General features: G+C 38.2%; 1 protein-coding gene across 4 annotated transcripts in view; it reads left to right on the top strand.

Moving 5' to 3' along the window:
• The window catches only part of LOC148873898 (zinc ion binding protein), a 40,617-nt gene extending 22,030 nt beyond the window's left edge, over positions 1-18,587 (top strand). Inside the window, exons 3-7 of one of the 4 annotated variants that reach the window (XM_088965187.1) lie at positions 3,610-3,882; positions 9,127-9,363; positions 10,012-10,131; positions 12,075-12,203; positions 18,308-18,587. In XM_088965187.1, the coding sequence (XP_088821313.1) occupies positions 3,610-3,882; positions 9,127-9,363; positions 10,012-10,131; positions 12,075-12,203; positions 18,308-18,328 (780 nt within the window). In that variant the 3' untranslated portion in view covers positions 18,329-18,587. The remainder of the gene's footprint in view (positions 1-3,609; positions 3,883-9,126; positions 9,364-10,011; positions 10,132-12,074; positions 12,204-18,307) is intronic. The other 3 variants (XM_088965188.1, XM_088965189.1, XM_088965190.1) reach the window with 3 other exon arrangements.
• Positions 18,588-27,675: the final 9,088 nt, after the last annotated feature.

Raw genomic sequence — 27,675 nt, 5'->3', positions numbered from 1 at the left:
AATTAATCCTACACTGTATGTGCCTAGGGTCTCACCCCGATAGCTGAGACAAGCCACGCCAACCGACTTGGTGGCACCATAGTGTTAGCCTTGTCAGGATAGGTCTCCCAGACCGACCCACTGGTTGTGAACATTCTAAACTAACACGAGTCTCATTAAGTGTCCAGTTTAAGGGTATTACATAGAAACATACCAAGGGAACATGAATCAAATATGCACTTTTATTCATTTACAATAAACTCATAAAGTACATCATTCTGATTGAAGCTAAGGGCATACAAAACTGTCTAACAATAAAATGTTTGTTTCCACTTTTATTTAAGTCGTGTTCAGTGTTGAGTTCATGTGTCAAACGTGTCAGTTGAGTAAACAATGTAGAACAACCTTTCATTCAAGCAATAAAAAATCAAATGTTCCTTTTCATGTTGTGTATTCTGATGTATGGGGGCCTACAAATGTAATCTCTGAGGGTGGATATAAGTATTTTGTTACATTGATTGATGATTACTCTCGCTATACATGGGTAATCCCTATGCGTAGCAGAGACGAGGTTCCAAAGATAGTGAAAGACTTCCAGAGGATGGTGTTTACATAGTTCCATGTTGAAATACAGATCTTCCAATCTGATAATGCGAAGGAATACTTCCATGGGGAGCTAAATGAGTTCTTCGCCTCCCATGGGTCTATTCATAGAAGCTCATGCGCCAGAACACCACAACAAAATGGGGTTGCAGAAAGAAAAAACAAACACCTCCTTGAGGTAGCCCGCGGGATGATGTTACACGTGAATGTCCCAAAAAGGTTTTGGGTGGATGCTATACTTATAGCTGCGTATGTCATCAACCGCATGCCCTCCAGAGTATTGAATTACATGGCCCCTCGTCAGTTACTATACCCTTAGTCACCTTTATTTTCCATCCCCATGAGAGTCTTTGGTTGTTGGGCCTTTGTCCATGATTTGTCTCCATCCAGAGGTAAGTTAGACCCTCGATCCATTCCTTGTGTCTTCCTGGGGTACCCATCCTCTCAAAAGGGGTATCGGTGTTTTGACCCAGTTAGTCGTAAATATTTTGTGTCTATAGATGTGTCCTTTGAGTCCGAGCCGTTCTTCCCTCCTCAGGGGGAGAGCTGTAGTGTAGAAGAGGAGAAGTAGGTTCAGGTGTCTCTTCTTTCTATTCTGGACCTCACTCCTTTCCGTGTCTTCCAACGTACTCATCGAAGAGATCAGCAGTGTGATAAAAATGTGGAGCAGCCAAACACTGAGCAACTGACATCATCAGAATCCAGGAGGTAAGTCCAACCCCTAACCCTACTCCCACTGTGGACGACCTAGACATCCCTATTGCTCAATGAAAGGGAGTTAGGTCTTGCACTACCAAGCACCCCCTTACCCACTTTGTTTCCTATGACCACATCTCTCTCTCGTACCGAGCCTTCCTATCGGCAGTTGACTACATCTCTGTTCCCAAGAATGTTGCAGAAGCCTTAAAATACCCTGAATGGATAGATGCCATGAAGGAGGAGATTGATGCCTTTCACAAAAATCAGACTTGGGAATTGGTGGATCCTCCAGAGGGGAAAGAACCCATGGGGTGCAAATGGGTGTTCGCAGTTAAGCACAAGGTAGATGGAACAATTGAAAGGTACAAAGCAAGACTAGTAAACAAAGGGTACACACAGGTATATGGAGTTGACTATGATAAGACTTTTGCTCCGGTGGCTAAGATGAACTTGATTAGGATTCTCCTATCCTTAGCTACTAACTTTGACTGGGAATTGCATCAACTGGACATAAAGAATGCCTTCCTGAATGGTGACTTGGAAGAAGAGGTATACATGGTTCAACCTCCTAGATTCTCTGCCAAGGGAAGTGAAAACAAGGTGTGCAAGCTACGGAAGTCTCTCTACGGCTTAAAATAGTCTCCTAGAGCCTGGTTCAATAAGTTTCACATGGCAGTTCAAGAGATGGGGTTCCAACAGTGCCAGTCTGATCATACACTTTTTGTGAAGAGATGTTAAGAGCAGGTTGCCGTATTGATAGTGTATGTAGATGATATCATCATTACAGGGAGTTGGAGTTCAGAGATACAGAAATTGAAACAATTCCTTGCATCCAAATTTGAAGTGAAGGATCTAGGACTCCTAAAGTATTTCCTTGGGATCGAAGTTGCCCGTTCGAAAATGGGTATCTTTGTCTCTCAAAGGAAATACACCATTGATCTATTACGGGATACAGGTAAATTAGGTGCAAGGATGGCAGACACTCCTATGGATGCAGACCACAAGCTATGTGACTGTATTGGTGAACCTCTAAAAGATATAAAGCAGTTCCAAAGGTTAGTGGGAAAGCTGATTTATCTATCCATGACCCATCCAAATATTGCCTATTCAGTTGGAGTTCTGAGCCAGTTTATGAACTCTCCTAAGAAGCCACACATGGTAGCAGCAGAGAGAGTCCTTAGATACCTGAAGAAACATCCAGGAACAGGCCTACTATTTAGTAAACACAATCACCTAAAGGTGGAAGTCTTTACAGATGCTGATTGGGCAAGAGTCATGGATGATAGAAAGACCACTAGTGGGTATTGCACATTTGTGGGAAGAAATCTGGTGACCTGGAAGAGCAAGAAGCAAAGTGTGGTAGCAAGATCAAGTGCAGAAGCTGAGTATAGAGCTATGGCACATGGGGTGGCTGAAGTCCTTTGGCTAAAGAACCTCTTAGGTGAGCTTGGAGTTGCTGTTCATAATCCTATGTCTCTTTACTGTGACAACAAGGCTGCAATAAACATCGCCAGCAACCCGGTCCTACATGAGAGGACTAAGCATATTGAGGTGGATAAGCACTTCATAAGAGAGAAACTGGAAAAAAGGGAAATTTGTATCCCTTATGTCAACTCCAAGGAACAACTTGCTGATGTCCTCATAAAAGGACTTCTGTGTTTGCGGCACAATAAGCTATGTTACAAGCTGGGCATGATAGACATCTTTAGCCCAACTTGAGGGGGAGTGCTGTAAGGCTTAAGCGTTCCTTGTAACTGATGTTAGTGGGACAGTTTCAGCTACTAGTCCTTTCTTTTTTTTTTCTTATTGTTCTTATCCTAGGATATGCCGCCAGGGGCATACTTGTAATTTTGTCTTTTTTATAAAGATTAATATAAATAGAAGACTGGCGGCTGCCAGTACTGAGTTTGCTATTCTTTCTATCATCCGTACCTCTCTTTCTCTCTCTCTCTCTCTCTCTCTCTCAATCACCAAAAGCAACAACAATAAATATAGCAGCAGTTAAATTAAAAGTGCAAAAAGGAAAATCATGATTCAGGCTTAGCAGAATTGCCTTATATCTTCTTGACCACAAGAACAGAAATATAATTGAATTGCATTCAGTGTTAAATCCATGGGAAAAAAGGGGATGGGAGTTAAATTCATAATTTCAAATATTATAAAATAACTATGGAGGGTTAGTGGATCATTAACAATGGATGGAGTAGGAACATCTTTAGAAATTTAGTTTCCTTTTACTTAGTTGGTTTCCTCTTGTTACCTGTTCTGAAAGCTTCATTCTTTTTTGTTAGCATCTTTATCCTGACATAATATCTGTATCTCAAGCAGGATTTTACTTACGTACAGTCCTTTAGAGGTCATGAGCATAGAATAATGGCTGTAGTATTTGTTGATGCTGGCAAACAATTGTGCATAAGTGGTGATATTGGTGGTGGCATTTTTATCTGGGATATTGGCAGTTCTCTTGAACAAGAACCATTAAAGAAATGGTATGAGCAAAAAGATTGGCGTTATAGTGGTATTCATTCCTTGGCTATTTCTGGAACTGAACACCTATACACTGGGAGTGGAGACAGGTCAATAAAGGCATGGTCGCTGAAGGTAATGTTTATGTACTCTGTACTTTGTTTTTACCAAATTAACTTAATCACATTTTTTTAATATTTTTGTCATAGTATTTGCACCCCATTAGGGTGAAATTAAATTAACAGCAGAATTGCTTTTTTGAAGATAGGGATATTTCATTAAATTATCAAAAAAAGATAGGGACATTTCAGTCCATTTTCTTAAAATACTCCAGTACAATTAATCGTTATCATCATCTTTCTTATCTCACATAAATGTGGTTGGCATCAAGAATTTGTTTCTCTATTGTAGAGAACATTGATGTGGGCCCCACAGCTGTGGTCCCACTGTCCGTAGGGTAGAATATGTATCTAGTCACAGCTGTGGTCAATTTATTATTCTGTTATTCTAGTTGTTATTTACTTTTCAGTTTTATATTGTAATGTGTTATGACGTCAACACCAAGGGCAGATGTGTCATTTCATGTAACTAGCATAACATATAAATATTAACTTAAAGTGGCGGCACAGAATATTGAGATTCTGTTCTTCTCCTCAAAACCTGTGTTCTACTGTTCTCTCATCACTCTTTCTCCTCCACTTTCTCTTCTCTTCGAACCTGAAGTTTCTTAGTGATCAAGACTGATAGCAGTCTTGATCAACTACATGGTATCAGAGCCAAATTAGGGTTTCTCATGTGAGCCTAATACCAGTCGACCACATGAGAATCTCCTAGGACTGGGAGCTGAAAAGGAGTTCGCAGACTGATTCTTGGAGATCGCCAAAAGTGCTAGCAGCTATTGGAAACTTGTTAGGGTTGCAGAGTGTTGGTGGTCAGGAAGGATCAGAGAAGACTAGGGTTCGGGTAACCCTAGAAGGCAGCGAACAATTTTTCCTTGTAAGTTATTTACTTTCTAAGAACTTATATCAGAGAAGATAGGTTGGACCTATCTGGAGGGGAAGGCCAAACCAATCTAGGGTTTTCTCTATTCGATTCACTAGGGTTTTACAGCAAACCCTAGGCCGAACTGTTTCAACTGTGTTTCTCTCTACTCTAGGGTTTGAAAGTGATCTTGCGGCAAGCCCTAGTGTTTGACTGAACCTTTTGGTTTATATATACAGATTCTAGGGTTTCTTATTAACCCTACTGCAAGTCTATATACTCAGTACTGATTGGATTGTGCAACTGAATTGTTCGCTTTAAGGACTGATTAAAACCCTAACTCTCCCAAGCATATCAGACCTATTTTAAGCTGTTTTTTTAGAGTCCTAAGGGGTTAGAGCTCTACGGACAGCTACTGTTGTGTTGGCTAGTTGGTTTCAGTTCAGATTTATCTCAGTTTGTACACATACACTGTGAAGATAGATCAGGCCCATACTGTTTTTGATTGTGATTGGTAGTCCAAGTGCTGTTTTGAGACTTGACTGAAATGGAGTTTAAAAATTAGGCAGAAGGCAGCCTCGGGAACATCAGTTATGGTAGTGTTTCTGAGATGGGTGGTTAGATTACGACCGTAAAGTTTGATGGATCATACTATTTGGAATGGGCCCAATCAACCATGATGGCTATTGGTGGAAGAGGTAAATTAGGGTACCTCTTGGGAGATATGAAAGAACCTCCCGAGGGAGACCCGACATATACCAAGTGGATTCAAGAAAATTACTTGGTTATGACATGGCTGTGTAATTCCATGCAGCCTCATATTAGCCGGAATTATTTGTGGGCAAAGACAGCTAAGGAGATATGGGATGTAATGAAATAAACTTATTCCCAACCCCTTAATGTTGCCAGAGCATATGAATTGAAATGTGAAGTGAAAAATCTTAAACAAGGAGATACTGGTTTCAATATATTTCTCTACCTTGCAGTCCCTGTGGCGTGAGATTGATCACTTAGAGACTCTTGAGTGGGAGAGTCCCAGAGATGCATAGATATATAGAAAGCAGGTTGAGACAAACTGGGTATTTGAGTTTTTGGTAGGCCTAAATTCAGAGTATGGTATTGTACGGCAACATATTTTGACTAGAGACAGTGTGACTCTCTCTCAGGCATACTCATTTGTATACAGTGAAGAGACCAGAAGTAAGGTTATGATGCAACCTCAGCCCCCCACACCAGCCTTTGTAGCGGTCACACCCAAATCAGGGGGTGATTCAGAAAAGGACAGGAGGAAGGAAGACAAGAAGGATGTGGTGTGTGAACATTGTAAGAAGCCCAAACATACAAAAGAAACATGTTGGAAACTGCACCCTCACTTGGTTCCTGCGAAGTTGAGAAGCAAGAAGGGCACTACTCATGTAGCAGTGAACACTGATTCAGCATCCTCATCTGGCACAAAAGGAACATCTTTAGAGACCTTAGTTGCAGTTCGGGGTGCCCTAATGCAGTTGGAAAAGGAAGTTGGAAACTCAGTTCAGCTATCGCAGTCTTCATCAGCCCCTGCCACATCTGCCTTCACACATTCAGGTACTCGAGCTTTAGCCTATCATGCCTCAGCTCCAGGTACTACTGAACCTTGTTAGGTAATAGACTCAAGTGCATCTGATCACATGACTAGCTTGCCTTCACTGTTTACTACTTACCACTTGTCTTCTGGTAGGGATAAAGTATCTATTGCTGATGGCTCCCTGGTTCCTATTTCTGGAAAGGGTGACATCAAGTTATCAGATACTATCTCCCTGTCATATGTCTTGCATGTTCCTAAGCTTGATACTAACCTTCTTTCAGTCAGTAGTATTACCAAGCATATGAACTACTCAGTAACCTTCTTTCCTGATCGATGTGTTTTTTAGGACCTGGAGATGAAAAAGGTGATTGGGATTGGCCGTAAGACGAATGGGATTTATCTGCTCAGGGAGTAAGTTTGTCTCCATGGATGTCACTTTCTTTGAGGGGACACCCTATTATCCTCGGGTTTCCCCTTAGGGGGAGAGCAGTGAGAGTGAGGATTTGAGTCCCTGTCTTCAGGGGGAGAGCAGTGAGAGTGGGGTAGTTCCTTTACCTATTCCATTGGGTGATGAGGGCTACAATGGTGAGGGTAGTCAGAGGGATCAGGAGTTGAGGGAGAGCTGTGATGGTGAGGGTTGTCAGAGGGATCAGGAGTTGAGGGTCTATCACAAGCGTTGCAGGCAGGTTGATCCTGAACATCAGTAGTCCAGGCCAACTCCAATCTCATCTGCAGCTCCAGGTCCAAGTACTACAGTCCCAACCATTTCACCTTCTACAGATGATCTTGACCTTCCAATTGTAGTCCGTAAAGGGAAACGACATTGTACCACATCTACAGCCCACTGTATTTCCCATTTTTTATCCTATGATCGCCTATCTCCTACCTACAGGTCCTAGCTTAGTTCCATTTCCAATGTCCCTATTCCAAAAACAATGCAAGAAGCCATATCCGTCTCGGAATGGAAAGATGCAATGCAAGCTGAGATGGATGCCTTGTTGAAAACCAACACCTGGGAGGTAGTTGATTTGCCCAAACGAAAGAACCAATTGGATGCAGATGGATATTTACGGTGAAGCATAATGCAGATGGATCTATTGAGAGGTATAAAGCTCGGTTAGTTGCAAGAGGGTTTACACAGACTTATGGCATAGATTACTTGGAGACCTTTGCACCGGTAACCAAGATGACCACTATTCGAGTCCTATTATCCCTTGCAGCAAGTCACACTTGGCCTTTATACCAAATGGACGTGAAAAATGCCTTTCTGAATGGATATCTGCAGGAAGAAGTTTACATGCGTTTGCCTCCTAGATTCTATGATGCAGAGATAGGTAAGAAGGTCTGCCGGCTCAACAAGGCTTTGTATGGTTTGAAATAGTCACCTAGGGCTTGGTTCGATAGATTCAGACTAGCCCTTGTGAAGTTTGGTTATGTACAGGCCCAGTCAGATCATACCCTATTCATCAAGAGGGTGGAGTCCTCCTTAACACTATTGGCAGTTTATGTTGATGATATTGTGGTCACAGGGAATGATAGCCATGAGATTGAGTCCCTAGAGTAGAGAGAAACACAGTTGAAACAGTTCGGCCTAGGGTTTGCTGTAAAACCCTAGTGAATCGAATAGAGAAAACCCTAGATTGGTTTGGCCTTCCCCTCCAGATAGGTCCAACCTATCTTCTCTGATATAAGTTCTTAGAAAGTAAATAACTTACAAGGAAAAATTGTTCGCTGCCTTCTAGGGTTACCCGAACCCTAGTCTTCTCTGATCCTTCCTGACCACCAACACTCTGCAACCCTAACAAGTTTCCAATAGCTGCTAGCACTTCTGGCGATCTCCAAGAATCAGTCTGCGAACTCCTTTTCAGCTCCCAGTCCTAGGAGATTCTCATGTGGTCGACTGGTATTAGGCTCACATGAGAAACCCTAATTTGGCTCTGATACCATGTAGTTGATCAAGACTGCTATCAGTCTTGATCACTAAGAAACTTCAGGTTCGAAGAGAAGAGAAAGTGAAGGAGGAGAAAGAGTGATGAGAGAACAGTAGAACACAGGTTTTGAGAAGAACAGAATCTCATAACACATTACAATATAAAACTGAAAAGTAAATAACAACTAGAATAACAGAATAATAAATTGACCACAGCTGTGACTAGATACATATTCTACCCTACGGACAGAGTGGGACCACAGCTGTGGGGCCCACATTAATGTTCTCTACAATGATAATGATATATGTATGCATGTATATGCATGTATATATATGTATGTAACAAATAGTTAAACCTTCTACTCACTCAGAAGTAAAATTTAATTTAAAAATATTTGTAGAGTGGTGTAGATCCTACTCTAGCTCTGCGTTGCTTCCTATTAGAAAGTTATTCATATCCTTCAATTACAAATCAAATCTAATTTACTTCCCTAACTGAAATAAATCCTCATAAGAAAGGCTATGAAGATATTAAATAGGTGTAGGTTCAATTCTTCTAGATGAAATTTGTTGTTTAATTATAAATGACACCTAATGGTCTCCTAAATCAAATGAAAAACCCAGTCTAAATGCTTCAGTGCTTACCATAGGAATGGCAGATTCCAAATAAAATAGGTAGCCTATAGTTGTCTCATGCTGAGTACAAGGTCATTTTCTAGTTTATCACATAATTAGGTAATAAGATTTTCTAACCTGAAACTACTCAGCATCCCAATGGTTGTGTTAAGCTTATAATTTCTTTAATGATTTTTTACCCGAGAAGTGTTCTGTTACTATGTTTACTCTGGTTTAAAATACAAGAGGGCCCTATAGTAAGTCACATATTTTGTTTCTCCTTTTTCAGGATTACACCCTTACATGCACTATGAATGGTCATAAATCAACAGTTTCTTCGCTAGCAGTATGTAATGGGGTTCTTTATAGTGGAAGTTGGGATGGAACTATTCGCTTATGGTATCTTAATGATCACAGTCCTCTGACAGTATTGGGAGATGATACACCTGGAAATGTGGCTTCTGTCTTGTCACTTTCAGTAAATCATCATATGCTTGTTGCTGCTAGTGAAAATGGATGTCTAAAGGTTTATCATTCTTTGAACTTTCTCTCCTTGGGGACTTGGAAATATAGATACTTGTTGGGGGAAGTTAGGGTATTAGCCACTGGACTCGATGCTTCTTTCTCTTGGATTTACAGATTTGACAATATATCGTGGATGCCTTGGCAAGACTAGGGGTAAAATAGAGAATAATTGTATTGGGGACTGACCTATTAAGGGAACTCAGTATAACAGTAGGGTAATTGATTTGAGGTAGTTTGCCTTTACTAATCTGAAATGGGGTGTTTGGCACAATTTGTAATCTATTTCTTTTAAATAAATAAGCAAAACTCTTTTGATTGTTCTGATCCAAAAGAGAGAAGAAAAAAAGAAATCATTTAACTTTCTCTTCAGCTCAGGTCATTGAGCAATTTCTCAGTGAATTGGGTGATGTGCTTTAAACCACATCTCCAGTTACTGCAGAAAAAAAAAAAAAAACTATCCGCTGGTACAACCCATATGTGTTTTATCCAGTCAACAGACTGATTCCAATTTTGGGGTTGGAATCACCATACTTTTTTTTTGGGTAATAAAATAAAATATATTAAAAGAAAAAGAAGTTGATACAATACATTACTCATCATTAATAAGTTTTGATTGTTCTTTTTTACTTCTGGTTCATGTTTCTATCAGATGTGGAGGAATGATGTGCTTGAGAGATCAATACAAATTGAGAATGGTGCTATTCTTGCCATTGAGTTGGAGGGTCAATTGCTTTTTGCAGGAGGTTGGAATAAGACTGTTTATGTACAGGTTTGTGTGGTGCATAGTTCATTGTGTGCAATTGATGTTTTCTTGTTATTCTTCATATTACCCTTTCAAAAGTTTGCATTGCCTTCTGGGGAATTTGTTCCTTGTAAAGTTCTACCTTTTATCTGTGGATCTATGTTTTGGTTTCATTAGGCATTATGCCATATTCCATTGGGTTGTGATTTTTTTTTTTTAATTTCCACTAAAAATTCTGCATATCTGAGGATACTGGGAACATGTTAGGAATATTAGAAAAAGAGTGGAATTTATTCGTGAAACTTTAGGAAATTTTGAAAGAGGTATAACTATATGCTTCAAAAAGTAAAAGAATAAAAATTCACTATGTACAACCATGGTTCACAATATCAACAATATTGGTGAAATATCCTCGATATATCCCCATTTGCCAGATGGCAATACAAAATCTTCCAGGAATCTTTGGTGATATTTCAGATTTCATTGATAGGCTGTATATTTAAAGTTTAAAATTTTAGAATATTATTTCAATATTTCATTAAAATCATCAGATAATTGGCTTACTACTTTGATATGATTCACTTACCAAGTCACTAAATTCAAAACTTCTCCAACTCTACATGGTGAAATGTTTATTGATATTGATATTACGAACCATATGTACAACAATGGATAAGAGATTAAAAATCTCAAATAGGCATAAAAGGAAACATCTAGTTTAATACCTAAAGGTGAATATACATAAAAACCAAATATAACTCACATCTCTCGACTCATTTAAAATCATATCTCTATTTTGAGTTATATGACCATAGTATTGTCATCATCATCAAGCCCTTGTCCCAACTATATGGGGTTGGCTACATGGATTCTGTTTTGCCATTCTGTTCAGTGCCATATCCATCATCAAATTATGGGCGCTTAAACCAATTCTTACTATTTCCACCCAAGTACTTTTTGGTCTGCCCCTAGTTCTTTCTATCCCTTTCAACTTGTAACAGATTACTTCTTCCAACAGGAGCTGTAGATGGTCTTCTATGCATGTGACCAAACCACCTCAGTCTAATTTCTCTCATTTTATCACCTATTAGAGTTTCTTCTAGGTGATTATATAAAATATAATCACTATGATTATTATGTCGCTATATGTATATGGTTATTATAAAGGATTAATTATTCTTAATTTATTATTTAACTAAAATATTTAAAAGAATTTTATATTCCTAAATCACCAATTAGAGTTGCTGAATCGAAGGTCTATGGTTAATAAGTTTAAATAGATGTTCTTAATTTCATGTAAAAGCATGATTTGGGCCTCTTCTGTGTCTCCCAATTATTCTGTTGAATTGACTTTGGCACTGGTGAAATTTGCCCAATATTCTGTTAAAGATTTGAATATTTGCACATAATAAATTGAAAATTTCACTCATATCAAGGAACATAGAGAGATTTAGATGTATTTTTTTTACACACTCTAGGAGGTTTTGATTCTGACTTTAGGGATTGTACTTCTCTGTTTTGGGTAATCACTTTCCTTCAAGGATGTGTTTGCTAGACAGGTCAGCCATAGAGATTATTTACATGCCTGAGGAATCCTCAAATATGGCAGTTTTGGTGGTGACTTGAAAGGAGTTTTACTAGTTATCCGCATTACCACATGTGACAAATTTCACTGTCAACACCCAATATGTGTAAAAAGAAAGCACTCCTTTCTGGGTTGAATATGTTCTGGAAGTAGCAGGTCTTTCTAAGGGGATTCCATTAGAAGGTGTGGCATAGTATCAACGTGCATTGTACATTGGGCACAAGCCTAATCCTGATGGTCCTTTATTTGATTAAATCTTTCCAAAGAGATGAAATATAACAGTTCAGAAAAAAAAAATCCCTTTCTTGTTTTTTTTTTTCTGTATACAAAAAAACCCTTATGTTGTCATAGATTCTAAATCCTCAATATATTCTATTATTTATAGGAGATATCGGGAGATGAACTTCAAATAGATACGCAGAAAATTGGCTTTATTGCATGCAGTTCTGTTATAACTGCATTGTTATATTGGCAAGGGAAACTTTTTGTGGGATTTGCTGATGGGACTATCAAGGTACACAATAGTTTTTTTATTTTTTTATCTGTTTTCCTCCATTTCTTTGAGATTTACAATGGGATTTATTCACTTTTCTAGTAGTAGGCTTTGGCATCTGTATAATCTGAAACTGAACTTGTGGATGTGTTTGTCTCAAAAGTATTTTTGTTGTCTGCAAGAAAAAAGAAATCATCATTTATGCACATTTGGTAATATTATCCCTTCAGCTGCCATGGATCATCTAGATGCTTTTGCTTTTCTCTTTCCTGTCTATTAATTTGCTGCATTCTCCAAAGGGTCAATGACATTATGTATTCTCATTTCTCAAAGACAACCTTTTTCCCCAATTATTAGCTTATTATTTTTTCTTTTACTTGTAAAGGCTTTATGTTTTATTTTGTTTTTGATTTAATATCCATATTTCATTTTTGCCTTGTAATGAGTTAGTTGCCATAGTGAAGACTAGGAAATCAGGTCCTGGTGATTGCTTTGGTGAATAGGGCTGCAAATGGATCAGATCATAGTTATACCTACATCAGACTTTGATCCATTAATATTTGGATTTGAATCGAATATTTTCCTGTTAGGTTCAGATTCGAAGACCCCAGATAGCTGGGACCAATGTTGAGTCAGCCTTTTCATTATCTGTTGGATTCAGACAGACTTTGATTTTTATTTTTTATTTTTGGCTTCAAAACAGACTTTGATTTCATTTGGATATTGCATACTACTAATCTACTAATGAAGAAAAGATCAGAATACTACATATTACTATTGTTAAGATGTGCCGAATAGGGATAGTTTAGTCTTCTTCTGTTTATTAAGTAACTTGCTTATGTGGCAGTGTTATTAGAGTTACTCTGCCCCACACTTAAGGGCATTTCTGTCTTTGTAAACATTATTAGAATCTAATATAGATTAAGGGGGTCGACTGGATGGGTTCACCATTAGATTTTCGATAGACCCTTCTTCTTCTTCTCTTCTTCTTCTTCTTCTCCTCTTCCTGTTCGGACTATTGTAGCAGCAGTCGAAACATGGTATCAGAGCCATGCTCCTGATCTACGTCAGTTGGTAAAGCACCTCAGCATTGTTCGTGACTCTTCACCTTCGTTTCTGGTCAGTCAATGGAGAGAATTGGTTCGCCCTAGGTCAGAAACATTACAGCTTGTCTCTCTGTTGCACATAACCTTCTTCAACAAGGAAAGTGACTTCAGCAATGAATAGTTGATTGATATTCTCGAAGGAAGGTCGGTTCTCTCTTCTTCTAGTGTTACTTATATTTCTGGGTAGAAACCCTACAAGAAGCTGTTAGTATTGATTAGAACCTAGAGAACTAGGTTCATTGTTGCCTTAGAAAGGGTTGTGTGTGCAGTAGCCGAATGGTGTAGGGCTGCTGTAAGTGGCCAAGTGGTATAAGGTAGAATGCAGTGACCTTGTCGAACTCCTTGTGGTTGTGTAATGCCCTCTTAAGTGTGTTAAACAAGTCTAAATTGGGTGCAGCAGATTTGACTGTGTTGTGGTGCTTGTGATGCACAATTTGTTTTGAGTGGTTGTAAGAGGGCCTACTTGTGATTAGTGAATGGTAAAATGATGCTTATGTGGGACGTAAGTGTGTGAAGTCAGCAGTTGTGTGAATAAAAACAAGTGTGTGCTTCCATTGTTGTGTTTAGAGGCTGCAATAGGTGCTGAAATATCAAACTGTGAACAACATCAATCAGCTTGTAGCTGAGAAGTAAAGTTAGAGGCAACTGTGAAAGAGTACAATGGTAGCAATAGGAGATGGCTACAATGATCAGAAACCTAGTGTAGTAATTTCCTCCGACTACCTAGGGGTACAAATGACCTCAATTAAATTAAATGGGGAGAACTATGTTCCATGGGCTAAATCCGTGGAAGTGTTTCTCAAGGCAAAGAAGAAAGTAAAGCATGTAAGAGATGAGAAGCCACCGGTTGACTCTGCAGGGTTTGATGATTGGGAACAAGAAGATGCTCAAATCATGACTTGGCTATGTAATAGTATGGAACCCAAAATTAGTGCCAACTTCATGTTTCTTGATACGGCTAAGGATATACGGAAGCATGCTAAGAAGATATATTCTGGACAAGATAACACAACAAGAGTATATCAACTATATCAGGAGTACTTTGACTTACAACAAGGAACCAAAACACTAGAAGAGTACTATGCCTGTATGAAGAATATAAGGAATGAACTCAATGTCTATCATCCCCTTACTCCAGATATTCAAGTTCAGCAACAGCAAAGGCAGCAGATAGATGTTACAAGATTTTTAGTGGGGCTGAAGTCAGAATATGAACCAGTTAGAGCTCAAATATTGGGGGGCTCTACTTTCCCTACACTTGAGGAAGTATTCTCAAGACTTCGTAGAATTTCTTTGGGACAGATAGAGAACCCCACACAGTCTGATAGATCAGCACTTGTGACAGCTAGAGGTGGTGGACATAGTACAAGAGGGGGAGGTCATCTCAGAGGGGGCCGTGGCAATTCCATGATTGGTCGGGGTGGCCGTGACTCAGGGGGAGGCCGTGGCAAAGGAAAAAATAACTCTACAAGGAAGTGTACTCATTGTGGTAGGGAAGGACACACAGTGAATTTCTGTTATGACCTACATGGCCTTCCCTCTAAATGGGCTAATCATGCTGTAGCAGGAGAGGTTGCTATTAGTGACAGTAAACTGGCAGACCGAACACCTCCCACATCTACATCTACTTCTGGGAGGGAGATGGTGAGTGTTCCGCGTGATGAGTATGAACGGTTCCTTCAAACTACTTCACAGCATACCACTGCCACATATGCCCAATCAGGTATTGCTTGCATGTCATCTAAAACTCCTTCCTGAATTATTGACTCTGGAGCCTCAGATCATATGACCGGGACTCCAGGTGTGTTCTCTTCTCTTTCTGAAACCTCCACATCACAAACTGTTACATGTGCCAATGGGTCCTCATCTCCCATCTGTGATGTTGGTAATGTTGACATGGCTTCTGTCCCCTTATCATCTGTTTTATATGTACCTAAGTTTCCATTCAATCTTATGTCTGTTAGTAAAATAACCAAAGCTCTTAACTGTTCTGTTACCTTCTTTCCTTCCACTTGTGTTTTTTAGGATCTCAAGACGGGGAAGAAGATTGGTGGGGGGCATGAAGCTGGTGGATTGTATTAACTTGACGGTGGTGGATCTTCAATTGCACTTCAGACTTCCCTTACTCCTCTACAATGGCATTGCCGACTGGGACATCCATCTCTCAAGGTTCTCAAGATGTTGGTTCCATCATTGAGTCAGTTGTCAGTTTTACAATGTGAGTCATGTCAGTTTGGTAAACACCGTTGTGTGTCCTTCAGTCCAAGAGTTGAGAGTCGTATGTTGAGTCCTTTTTCTTTGGTTCATTCAGATGTTTGGGGTTCAATCAAAATAGTCTTATAATGGGTACAAGTATTTTGTCTCCTTTATTGATGATTGTTCAAAAATGACATGGATTTACTTAATGAAAAAAAGAAGTGAATTATTTTCCATTTTTCAAAAAGTCCATGCTGAAATACGCACACAATTTGGTGTTCCAATCAAAGTTCTTCGTTCAAATAATGGTCGTGAATACTTTCTTACTTCATTTCAACAGTATTTAGAACAACATGGCATTATTCATCAGACCTCGTGTGCTTTCACCCCACAACAAAATGGGGTGGCTGAACGGAAGAATCGTCAAACAACACTAGCCCCTCATCCAGTGCAGGTCACCACTGAACGACCACCGATCCGACAAGTGTATACACGTCGAACGACACCGGCCCCTCCTCCTGCTTCTACCTCATCTGCGGATCCTCTCATGGCTCCTATTGCTGAACCTTCAGACCTTGACCTACCTATTGCCTTACGGAAAGGTAAACGTAGTTCTACACTCCATCCCATTTCCAATTTTGTTTCGTTATCTCGTCTTTCTACCTCACATCGCCAGTTTGTTTCACTTTTTTCTTCTATTTCCATACCTAACAATGTTCAAGAAGCTCTTAGTTCACCTAGATGGCGGCGGGCAATGGAGGAGGAACTTTCTGTTCTTCAACATACTCAAACGTGAGAACTTACTACTCTCCCACCTGGTAAGCATGTTGTGGGCCGTAAATGGGTGTATACTGTGAAATACTTGCCAAATGGTAGTGTGGAGCGTCTGAAAGCCAGACTTGTTGCTAAAGGTTACTCACAGTTGTATGGTGTGGACTACATGGAGACATTCTCTCCGGTGGCTAAAACCGGTTCCGTTCGTGTCCTAATTTCCTTGACAGTTATGTATGATTGGCCTCTCCTTCAACTTGGCATAAAGAATGCCTTACTCCATGGTGATCTAGTGGAGGAGGTATATATGGAGCAACCACCTGGGTTTGTTGCTTAGGGGGAGGGTGGTAAGATGTGCAAGCTGAAGAAAGCAATTTATGGGTTGAAACAATCTCCACGTGCTTGGTTTGGGAAGTTCAGCGAAGTGGTGAGGAGTTTTGGAATGAAGCAATGCCAAGTTGATCACTCAGTGTTCAGCTATGACTCAGAAGTTGGGAAGATTTTATTAGTGGTCTATGTGGATGATATTGTCATCACTGGTAGTGATAAATTGGGGATTGGCAAACTAAAGGTATTTCTGCAAAATCATTTTCAAACAAAGGACCTTGGAACATTAAAGTATTTCTTGGGAATAGAGGTTGCCAGGTCAAAACAATGTGTGAATCTGTGCCAAAGGAAATATGTCCTTGATCTATTGGAAGAAACAGGATTGTTAGGTGCAAAACCGGCTGAGACCCCTATGGAACCAAATGTTAAGTTGAGCAGTGATACAAGAGAAGTATTTGAAGATCCTAGAAGGTATAGATGACTAGTGTGAAAGCTGAACTATCAAACTATCACGAGACTCGGCATCTCCTTTACAGTCAGTGTGGTGAGCCAATTCATGCAGAACCCTCGTATACCTCACTGGGATGCAGTCCTTAGAACTGTGAGGTATCTGAAAGGAGCTCCAGGCCGTGGGCTATTTTATAAACCAGGAGGAAAACTTGAAGTAGTTGGGTATACAGATGCAGATTGGGCAGGCTCAGTGAGTGATAGAAGATCTACTACAGGCTATTGCACATTTCTGGGAGGAAATCTTGTGACATGGAAGCAGTGCTGAAGCCGAATATAGGGCCATGGCTCACACTACCTGTGAATTAGTGTGGATGAGGAATCTCCTACAAGAAATTGGGTTTAACATGGATAAATCTCTGAGATTGTACTGTGACAACCAAGCTGCACTCCATATCTCATCCAATCCTGTCTTTCATGAGAGAACAAAGCACATAGAGGTTGATTGCCACTTTGTGAGAGAGAAGGTTCTTGTTGGAGAGATAAATACAGAACATGTGGGTTCCAATGACCGGTGGGCAGATTTGTTTACAAAAGCTCTAAGCTCAGGGAAAGTGAACTATCTATCTAACAAGGTGGGATTATATGACATATATTCTCCAGCTTGAGGGGGAGTGTTAAGATGTGCCGAATAGGGGTAGTTTTGTCTTCTTCTGTTTATTAAGTAACTTGCTTATGTGGCAGTGTTATTTGAGTTACTTTGCCCCACACTTAAGTAAGGGCATTTCTGTCTTTGTAAACATTATTAGAATCTAATATAGATTAAGGGGGTCGACTGGATGGGTTCACCATCAGATTTTCGACAGACCCTTCTTCTTCTTCTTCTTCTTCTTCTCCTCTTCCTGTTCGGACTATTGTAGCAGCAGTCGAAACAACTATAAAATGAATTAGAAATGACTTTGAATTGGGCTGGATCCATATTTAGTCTAACAATTGAATTTGAATCATCTTAACTGGTTTGATTCAAATTTGGATTGACATCTGAATACAGATAAGCAGATATCTTTTGTAGTCCTATTGGTCAACCTTGTCGTTATGGGCATGTTACCAAAGCATGTTCAAAATATTTTGTTTCTGGCATTATTTGAATTATGATTTCCTTATTTTATTACATCATGACTACTTTCGTGGACTGATATTGGCAAAATAACCTGTTAAACATATTTTGGTTTCACCCCCTTTTTTGGTAGAATGCTGACTATTATATGATTTTTCCAGGTCTACTGTCATGGGCTGTGATTAAAGGCTTATCAACTGGGACAAATACAGAATAGGATGATACTAGAGGTTAACATTCAATTCAGACAGAGAATGCTGGATAGACATCATGGAAAAACCAATATGTCAAAAAAATCTTTCGTATTTATTTTTGTGTTTTGATCACCCAGCAACAAAGATAAGCTGATTTTGTATAAAAATAATGTACAGAGAATGTTAATAGACATTGTATAAATAAAATATAGAAATTAATAGAAAAAAAACAGAAGTTTTAGAGGCTTGTTTGATGAGTGACATGATATGGATACTTCTACGATCATTGCTCTTTTTCGTCAGCATTTTCTTTAGGGGATGTCCTCTTACAATATGTTACAAAATGAGGGGTAGTAGCTGAAGATGGTTTTATTACATGCAAAGAAATCCATCTACAGAACTGGTAAGAAGTAATCTGTTGCAGTTTGAAGGTGCCAGCAGAATTGGGCTCAGACAAATAGGACATGGGTTGAAACAGTGAGGAATGATTTTAGGGCCTATGATTTAAGGTCATATACTAGAACACCCCATATAATTTCACAGATTTACTTAAACCTACCCTATACTTTGCATTTTACTAAAACATCCTTATAGTTTGCAACCCATGGTTATTTATTCCAAAAGTACCCCTAAATTGAGTGAAAAATGTTAGGGTATGGATCCATGGTTGTTTATTCCAAAAGTACTCCTAACACTTTTGTATAGAAAACAAAATTGACCAAACAGAGAAAAATAGTGGTTGTTCGTGTTTTATTAGGGGCAAAAATGACAATTTTATTTTTAGTTTCTTTTGACTTAATTTATTTGAATGGATATTAGGATTAAAACTGTCATTTTCTATTTTCATCTAATGGAAGGTTGATTAAGTAAATTGTTTGCAAACTGTGGGGGAAGTTCTAGTAAAATGCAAACTATAGGGTAGGTTTTAGTAAATTTATGAAATTATAGGGGGTGTTTTAATCAACAATCCATCTTAGAATTAAGGATGCAAGTCAGATACCCAATTTGAAGAATTTAGGGAGAATTGATGGTTCAGCCCAGGGTCAGAATTTGTAGGCTCAAAGTACATTTGGGGTAGGTACCAGCTCGGAATTAATGCCAATTCACGGGCATGTATGGGTGCATAGAGTGTGAGTTTTTGACCTTTAGAATGTTTATATCTCTGTAGTGGAAATCAAAAATCTGTATCGGGTATGTCCATACTTCTCCAAAGAATTTAAAGAATTTACACTGCATCAGGCATGGCCCATTCAAACTTTAATAAATGCTTAGCCTGGACCCACTCAAGTTGCAGGCCTGGGCATGGCACTTAATAAAATGGAATGGTCACTCAGGATTTATCCACCCCATATGGTTTGGACAAGGCTTAAATGATGATGATGATGTCCTCTTGCAACTCCGAGATGTCTATGTCTTGCAACTCTAGATGTCTAATTTTTACCTAGGTAGGTTATTACTCAACTTGTTTCAAAGACTTCCAATTCATCCAGGATTTTGGGAAAGGTGGATTGAATAAAGACAAATTTCAAAGAATTGGAAGAATACATTAATGTGTATGTGTGTGGATACGTCAGAAAAATTAGATTTACATCAGTGCACTAAAGAAACTTAAATAAATTAAAAAAAAATACATCAATAATACTAAATTATTATATTCTCAAATGACGATGTCCATGTTAGTCTACTCTCTCTTGCTTTCTTATCCACCCTGGAATTTTGTGCTTTTTAGTTAAAAATATTAAAGAAATAAAACATAGGTTATTCACAATCGATACAGTTTCCTTTTTATTAGGAAATCTGTAATGACTCTCCTGTAAAACTGGGAAATCTTCTAGTTAATGACACTACTTAGAGGATTATAAATAACTTATGTACACACCAAAAAAAAAAAATCATTAATGTTTTTGTGAAGTGTTATTGTACGAACTATTGAGACACGATTAGTAACTGTTGAAAAATGATGGAATTGTAAGTAATTAGGGAGATTTAATGGAGAAAGTGATTACAGAAATCTCAAAAACTGATACATATTGGCCGGTACAAGCTAATACCTAAGTAATTAGGGAAATTTAATGGAGAAAGTGATTATAGAAATCTCAAAAACTGATAGATATCGGCCAGTATATGATAATACCTATCAATACTTTTAATTTTTTAAACCTTGATAAAGACCTAACCTTCAGCATTTTCTTGTATAAAATTATCATTATCAAACTAAAACCTGTATCACGCTTGTCCAGCTCAGATTTTATCATTGCACCAAGCAATTGTCCCTCCAAATGTGTTTCAAATTTAAAATTCTTATTGCTTTTATAATAGTAGTCGTACAAGACTACAAATATCTTTAGGTTTTGAATAGCAAAATAAAAAAAAAAAAAAAAAAGAGAATAGAAGAGGAGAGGAGAAGAGAGATGGAGAAGGAGAACTCGTGGGGAGGTTTTAGAAAGGAGAGAGTGGTTGGTGTTATGGAAACAGCCACTCCACTCTTTAAATTTATATACATAGTCTTATAATTGTAAAAGGACTGAATGATTACATGGCAAGATAAGATAAGATAAACATAATTAAAAACTAATCCTACTAAAAGACTAATCCTAATTACAACTTAGTGCTGTCATCGTGCTGTCATACGAACACACTAATGTGGGGTCCACGGTTTTCTACACTCCCCCTCAAGTTGGTAATAGATGTTTACTATTCCCAACTCGCATACATCTTCCTCTAACTTCTTTATTAGAGCATCCTTGGGGAGAAGATCTGCAAGCTACATGTCGGAGGTGATGTATGAAAGGCTTACTTCTTAAGATGTAATCCTCTCTCTGATAAAATGTTAGTCCACTTCAATATGCTTAGTTCTATCGTGTTGTACAAGATTATGAACCATATTAATGGCAGCTTGATTATCATAGTGCAACATTAGGAGTTTCTAATAAACAATACCCAACTCCTCAAATAACGATCTCAACCATAGAATCTCAGCCACACCATTTTTCATGGACCTATATTTAGCTTCAACACTAGAATGAGAAACAACACTTTATTTCTTACTCCTCCAAGAGACAAGATTACCTCCTACAAAAGCTCAATATCCAGAGGTAGATCTTTGATAATCAACACACCTAGCCCAATCAACATTTGCATAAACTTTTTCATGTGGTCATTATTCTTGAACAAAATGCCTCTGCCTGGGGACCTCTTCAAATATGCTAATATTCTCTCAACTACAGAGAGGTGAGTAGTTCTAGGAGAATGCATATACTAACTAACTACATCGATTGTATAACTGATGTCAGGTCATGTGAGACAAAGATAGAGAAGTTTTCCAACTAACCGTTGGAACAAAGTTTTAACTTCAAGAGGCTCCCCACCCTTTGCACTAATTATGTAGTTCTGTTCAATAAGTGTGTTAGCAGGCTTAACACCCAATTTTCTTGTTTCTTCCAGTAGAACAAGAACATACTTTCGTTGAGAAACAAAAATCCCATGCTTTGATCTAGCTACCTCAATTCCCAAGAAGTATCATAGTTCTCCTAAATCTTTTGCCTCAAACTCTTGATGGAGTTGCTTAAGGGACTCAATTTCACTAGTATCATTCTTTGTTACTACAATATCGTCTACATATACAACAATTAAGGTTAAGGAAGAATCCACTCTTTTAATAAACAAGGTGTGGTTTAATTGGGCTTGCACATATCTGAACCTCTTAAGGGCTCCTTTGAATTTGTCAACCAAGTTCTGGGGGACTGTTTTAGTCCATATATGGCTTTGTTCAATCGACAAACCTTCTTTCCTATCTCTGTACCATAAAATCCAAAAGGCAACTTCATGTAGACTTCTTCCTCCAAGTCTCCATTGAGGAAGGCATTTTTAACATCCATCTGATACAATGACCAAGAGCAACTAGCTGCAAGAGATAATAGGACTTTGATAATGGTCATCTTTGCTACTAGTACAAAAGTTTCCAAGTAGTCAATACCATATGTCTGAGTAAATCCCTTTGTAACTAATCGGGCATTATACCTTTCAACAGAACCATTAGCATTATGTTTCGCAGTGAACACCCATCTACATCCAACCGATTTTTTCCCTTTAAGCTAATCAACTATCTCCCAGGTATTGTTTCCGATGAGGGCATCCATTTCTACTTTTATTGCATCTTTCGACTCAGATACTGACAATGCTTCTTGTATTGTTCTGGGAATGGGAATATCAACTGTGGGTACAAGAAAAGACTTAGGAGGGAGATAGATGATCATATGATAATAATTGAGAAATGCAGTGAGTTGTGGATGTGGTGCAACAACGTTTTCCTTTATGGACTGCTATAGGGAGGTCAAGGTCATTCAATGAAGGTGAAGGCTCCATGGTGGGAGGTCTCTCATCTATAGTATCTAGTGAAGAGATTGTGGTATCTAGATCTAGATCTATAGAAAGAATTAGGACTGGCCTGGACTGCTGGTGACCAAAATCAACTTGTCTCCACTGTCTGTGATAAACTCTCACATCCCTACACCTTTGAAAACCTTCCCCACTATACCCCTCTTCACTTAAGGAGATTGATAAAGGAATTTCTGATGAGTTAATCCCAACCTCACTACTCTCTCCCTAAGGAGAAACCCTTGGATAATTAGATACATCTTCAAAAAAAGTGACATCCACCAAGACAAATTTCTTCCTAGAAGTGGGTTCATAATAGCGATATCCCTTTTGAGTTTGTGCATAACCAAGAAAAATACACTTTGAGGCCTTAAGATCAAATTTGGAATGATGAGGGCCAAGGATCTGAACAAAGAAAGTGCAATCAAAGGTTTTAAGGGGAATGATAAATAATTTTAGGATAAATGGAGGTTTCATGTCAAGAACCTGTAAAGGAATTCAATCGATGATATATAATGCTATAAAAGTAGCATCCCTCTAGAAACATATAGGCACATTAGAGGTAACATAATGCTTCTGGCCACCTTCAATATGAGTCTATTCTTTCTTTCAGCAACCCATTCTGTTGTGGTGTATGAAAATAGGTACTCTGATGGATAATCCCATGGTCAAGCAGGTAGGAGGCTAATGGGTTTGCAAAATATTCTTTTGAATTATCAGATCTAAAAATTTTGATTCTAACCCTAAATTGGGTTAAAATCAACTGATGAAAGATCCAGGTCAATGTTGAAACCTTATCTCAAGAACACATAAGGTAAACCCAAGAAAAATGAGTACAATCATTAACAAACAATAGGAAATATTTATATACCCCATGGCAGTGGTATGATAAGGTCCCTAAACATCAGTATGCACAATTTCAAAAGGAATTTTGCTTCTGTTATTACTCAATGAATAGATTGTCCTACAATGTTTTGCAAGCTCACAACTCTCACATTTCAAACTAGACATCTGGATAGATTCAAATGAGGAAACAAATTCTTCAAAGCCCAAAAGGATAAATGACCCATCTTATAATGCCAAAGCATCACCTAATCAATAGACTAAGAAACAAAAGACTTCTTAGTTTTACTATATTCACAATGAGAACTCCCTCCAAGCAGGTAGATTCCATTCATTTCACGGCCAGTCCCAATCACCTTCACTGTCTCTATATCTAAAAAAATACATCGATCATTAAAAAACAAATTAGTACTAAGCTTAGGAACATATAAGATGGAAGATAAGGAAATGGCATTAGACAACTTGATGTCTCCCTTTCCAAAAATAGGAACAAGGGAGCCATCAGCAATGAACACTTTGTCTTTGCCGGAAGATAAATGATAGGTAGAAAATAGTGACGACAAGCCAGTCATATGGCTAAATGCTCCTGAATCTATTATCCAAGAATGTTTTGTATTAGGTAGAGCTGAAGCATGATAAGTTGAGGCCCGATTACCTGATTGAACAAAGGATGAGGTTGGAGGAGTTGATGATGGTTAAGGAGATGGTACTGAGTTACTAACTTCACTTTCCAATTGTGTCAAAGAAGTTCAGACAACAGCTAGGGTGTCTAGAGGAGTGCCTCTTGAGGCTGATGAGGCTGCACTATCAGTGTTAACAGCCATATTGGCATTCCCCTTTTTGTTTTTTGAGTTTTGTTGGAACTAGATGTGGATGCAATTTTCAGCAAGTGTCTTTAGTATGTTTAAGTTTCTTATAATGTTCACACAATAGTTTACTGTAACTTAACTTTTCTTCTAATCTCTTCACTGTGCATTAGGGAATAGGCTTGAGATAGAGTCACATTGTCTCTTGTCAACAACTGTCATCTCACAATATCATACTCAAAGTTCAAAACAGTCAGGAACTCAAATACTCTGTTAGTTTCAACTTTCTTTCTATAAATTTGTGCATCTTTTTGACTTTCCCATTCAATTGTTTCAAAGTGGTCAATTTCATGCCATAGAGATTTTAAGGTTGAAAAATAAATAGAGACATGTTTCTCTCCTTACTTGAGATTTTTAACCTCAAATTTCAGCTCATAAGCCCTATCAACAATAAGGGGCTGAGAGTAGGTTTCTTTCACAACATCTCATATCTCCTTAGTTGTCTTTGCCCATAAGTAATTTTGGCTGATGTGTGGCTGCATGGAATTGCATAGCCATGTCATCCCCAAATAATTTTCCCGAATCCACTTAGCATAAGTGGGATCCTCCTTAGTTGGTTCCTTCATATTCCCCAACAAATACTTCAGCTTTCCTTTACCCCCAATGGCTATTATGGCTGATTGGGCCCATTCTAAGTAGTTTGATCCAACAAACTTTACAGTTGTAATCTGGAAAGTATTCTTAGTCATGTTACCTGAACCAGTCCCAAAAGCACTCTCCCCTTGGCTCTTAAAATCCACTCTTGATTAGGAGTTAATTAAAAGGCACTTCCTAATTACTGTACCAATCGGCCTACTGAGCCTGTAACTAGTAATAGTGGGTCTAGATGTAGAATTTTGATTCAGTAAAAGAAAACTTTCTAATTACTATGACAGTCAGCCTACTAGGTCTTGAGTTGATAGCAGTAAAAAATAGATTCAGCTATAACAGTTCTACTAAAACAGCTCTACTAGGTCTTTCAAAGAGCAAAGAAAATCTTTAAATTGAGGGAGACAAGTAGGCCGAAAGGAATATAGAAAGGAGGTTAAAAATCATGAGGGTTTTCCCTAAAACCCCAAAAAGGAATATAGAAAGGAGGTTAAAAATCATGAGGGTTTTCCCTTAAACCCCAAAAATGAATATAGAAAGGAGATATTTTTATAACCGTACATCTTTGATCAAGTTATTCTTGCTGCTGTTCTCAATGAAGAATGAAATTTTACCAGGAAATTCTGAAAAACTCTGATCTTGATCAAAACTTCTAAAATTCTGATCATCTCTTTTAGTTTTGAAAAGAAAAAAAAACTAATCTTGAACCAAAAATCCTCTGAAATTCCAATGGCCACCTCCTGTTTTGATCAAGAACTGATCTTGAACCTCTTATCTTTCTCTGATTCTTCTTGGTAATCAAGGATACGATCCAATCTTTGGACTGCTGCCATAGATAACCTCCAACAAAACAACCAAAGAAAGATCTTTCTATTCTTCCATCCCTAGGAAATTCTCATGTGGTCGGTTGGATCAAACTCAAATGAGAAGCCCTAGATCTTGCTCTGATACTAAGTAGTCATACAAGACAGCAAATATCTTTAGGTTTTGAATAGAGAAAAAAAAAGGAGAAGAGAGATAGAGAGGGAGAACTCGTAGAGAGGTTTTAGAAAGGAGAGAGTGATTGGCATTATGGAAACAGCCGCCCCACTCTTTAAATTTATATACAAAGTTTTATAATTGTAAAAGGACTAAATGATTACAAGGCAAGATAAGATAAGATAAACATAATTAAAAACTAATCCTACTAAAAAACTAATCCTAATTACCACACACTAATGTGGGGCCCATAGTTTTCTACAATAATGTTCAAATGGTTCTGGTTTATGGGAGCATTCTCAAATTATTACTATTCATTGTTGTTAATTCTCCTAATCCCATCCTACATTTGTTAAAAGAAATAAAAGATTCATCTAATGACCATAAATTATTGCTAATGGAGGGTACACGATCAATTTCTCTAAGAACATAAGAGAATCAAAGCACCAAATTTTATGATAACATGACCTCAATACACCTAACAGTTTGACATAAAGTTAGCAACTGAATTGGTTATGAGACATTTCTGCCTTCACAAAGTTAGGGGGTTAATAGCTAGTGGACCCTATGTCTGCAGCTCTTCCGTCGAGAGTTAGCTTGTCATTTTGTTTATGGGGCCCACTATGTCCATCCTAGTATTTTGTCCACAGAATTTTCTCATATCATTGTCTAAAGTCTAGATAAGACAACTCGCTTTTGCATTTAAACCATTCATATTTCAGAATTCTGACTGATTCTTATGCAAAGATATTTCCTCATTTTAATGCTTATTAAAAGCATAAAGCATATTGTTGCTACCAAAGTTGGGTTCGAGGGCAACAAGGGAATTTTTCTGGTGTACGAGGCCGGCGAATGTTTTATTCTAGGGGCAGAGACTCTGACAGTCAAATTAACTAAGTGCTAAAGAGGGTTGGACCAAGCTTAAGACAAGGGCTCAGAACTTAGTCCTTAATAGCTAAGGAAATATCTCTTGGGATTCTGAATGTAAGAGAGCAAAGGTGTCTTACCTTGGGATGGGAATCCCCTTTTATAGTTGAACTTGCCTTGGAGTGGTTGGGGGCAGTTAGAGATGTGTAGCTAGGATCGCATTTGACCGATACCACATGGTGCGATCCAAGGCCACCCAAGTATGCCTACATCACATATGAAACTGTAATTCTATATAAGAAAATCCTTATGAGAATAATTTCAGAATGGCCATAAATTAGACAATACTTTGGAAGGATGTAAGGACCAATGACTTCCTAAGGAGGTGCCTAAGGATTTTATAGATTTTTTTTTCAACTTTTCTTTAATAGAAACAGCATTAATTTAATCTTTCTCTTGTACAAATTGGGAAGCTTAAATGGTGTTTGATAATGAAACAAGAGCTGAAAGTGAATAGTAGGAAGATCTCAAATTTAAAAATGAATCAGCGGTAATGGAATGATTGTTTTACCATTTAAATTTTATCATGCACTAATAATATACATGAATCTGAGCCATTTTTAAGTTTGGAATCTTTTCCACATTAAACTTTCAGCATCCTTTTCAGTCCTCATCAAAAGGCCCCTCTCGATTCATTTCAATTAATATTATTAAAAATTAGCAAACTTATTTGAACAGAGTTCTATTTGTTCTATCCAATGGGAATATGGATCTTGATGGGGAAGTCCCTGTCAATGGAAAATATCCAAGAGATAT

Source organism: Nelumbo lutea, chromosome 1 (genome assembly GCF_056320005.1).
Source record: "Nelumbo lutea isolate HS-2025 chromosome 1, American lotus-T2T, whole genome shotgun sequence".
NCBI lineage: Eukaryota > Viridiplantae > Streptophyta > Magnoliopsida > Proteales > Nelumbonaceae > Nelumbo > Nelumbo lutea.
Note: the sequence above shows the minus strand (reverse complement) of the source record. Positions and strands in the feature narration are given on the sequence as shown.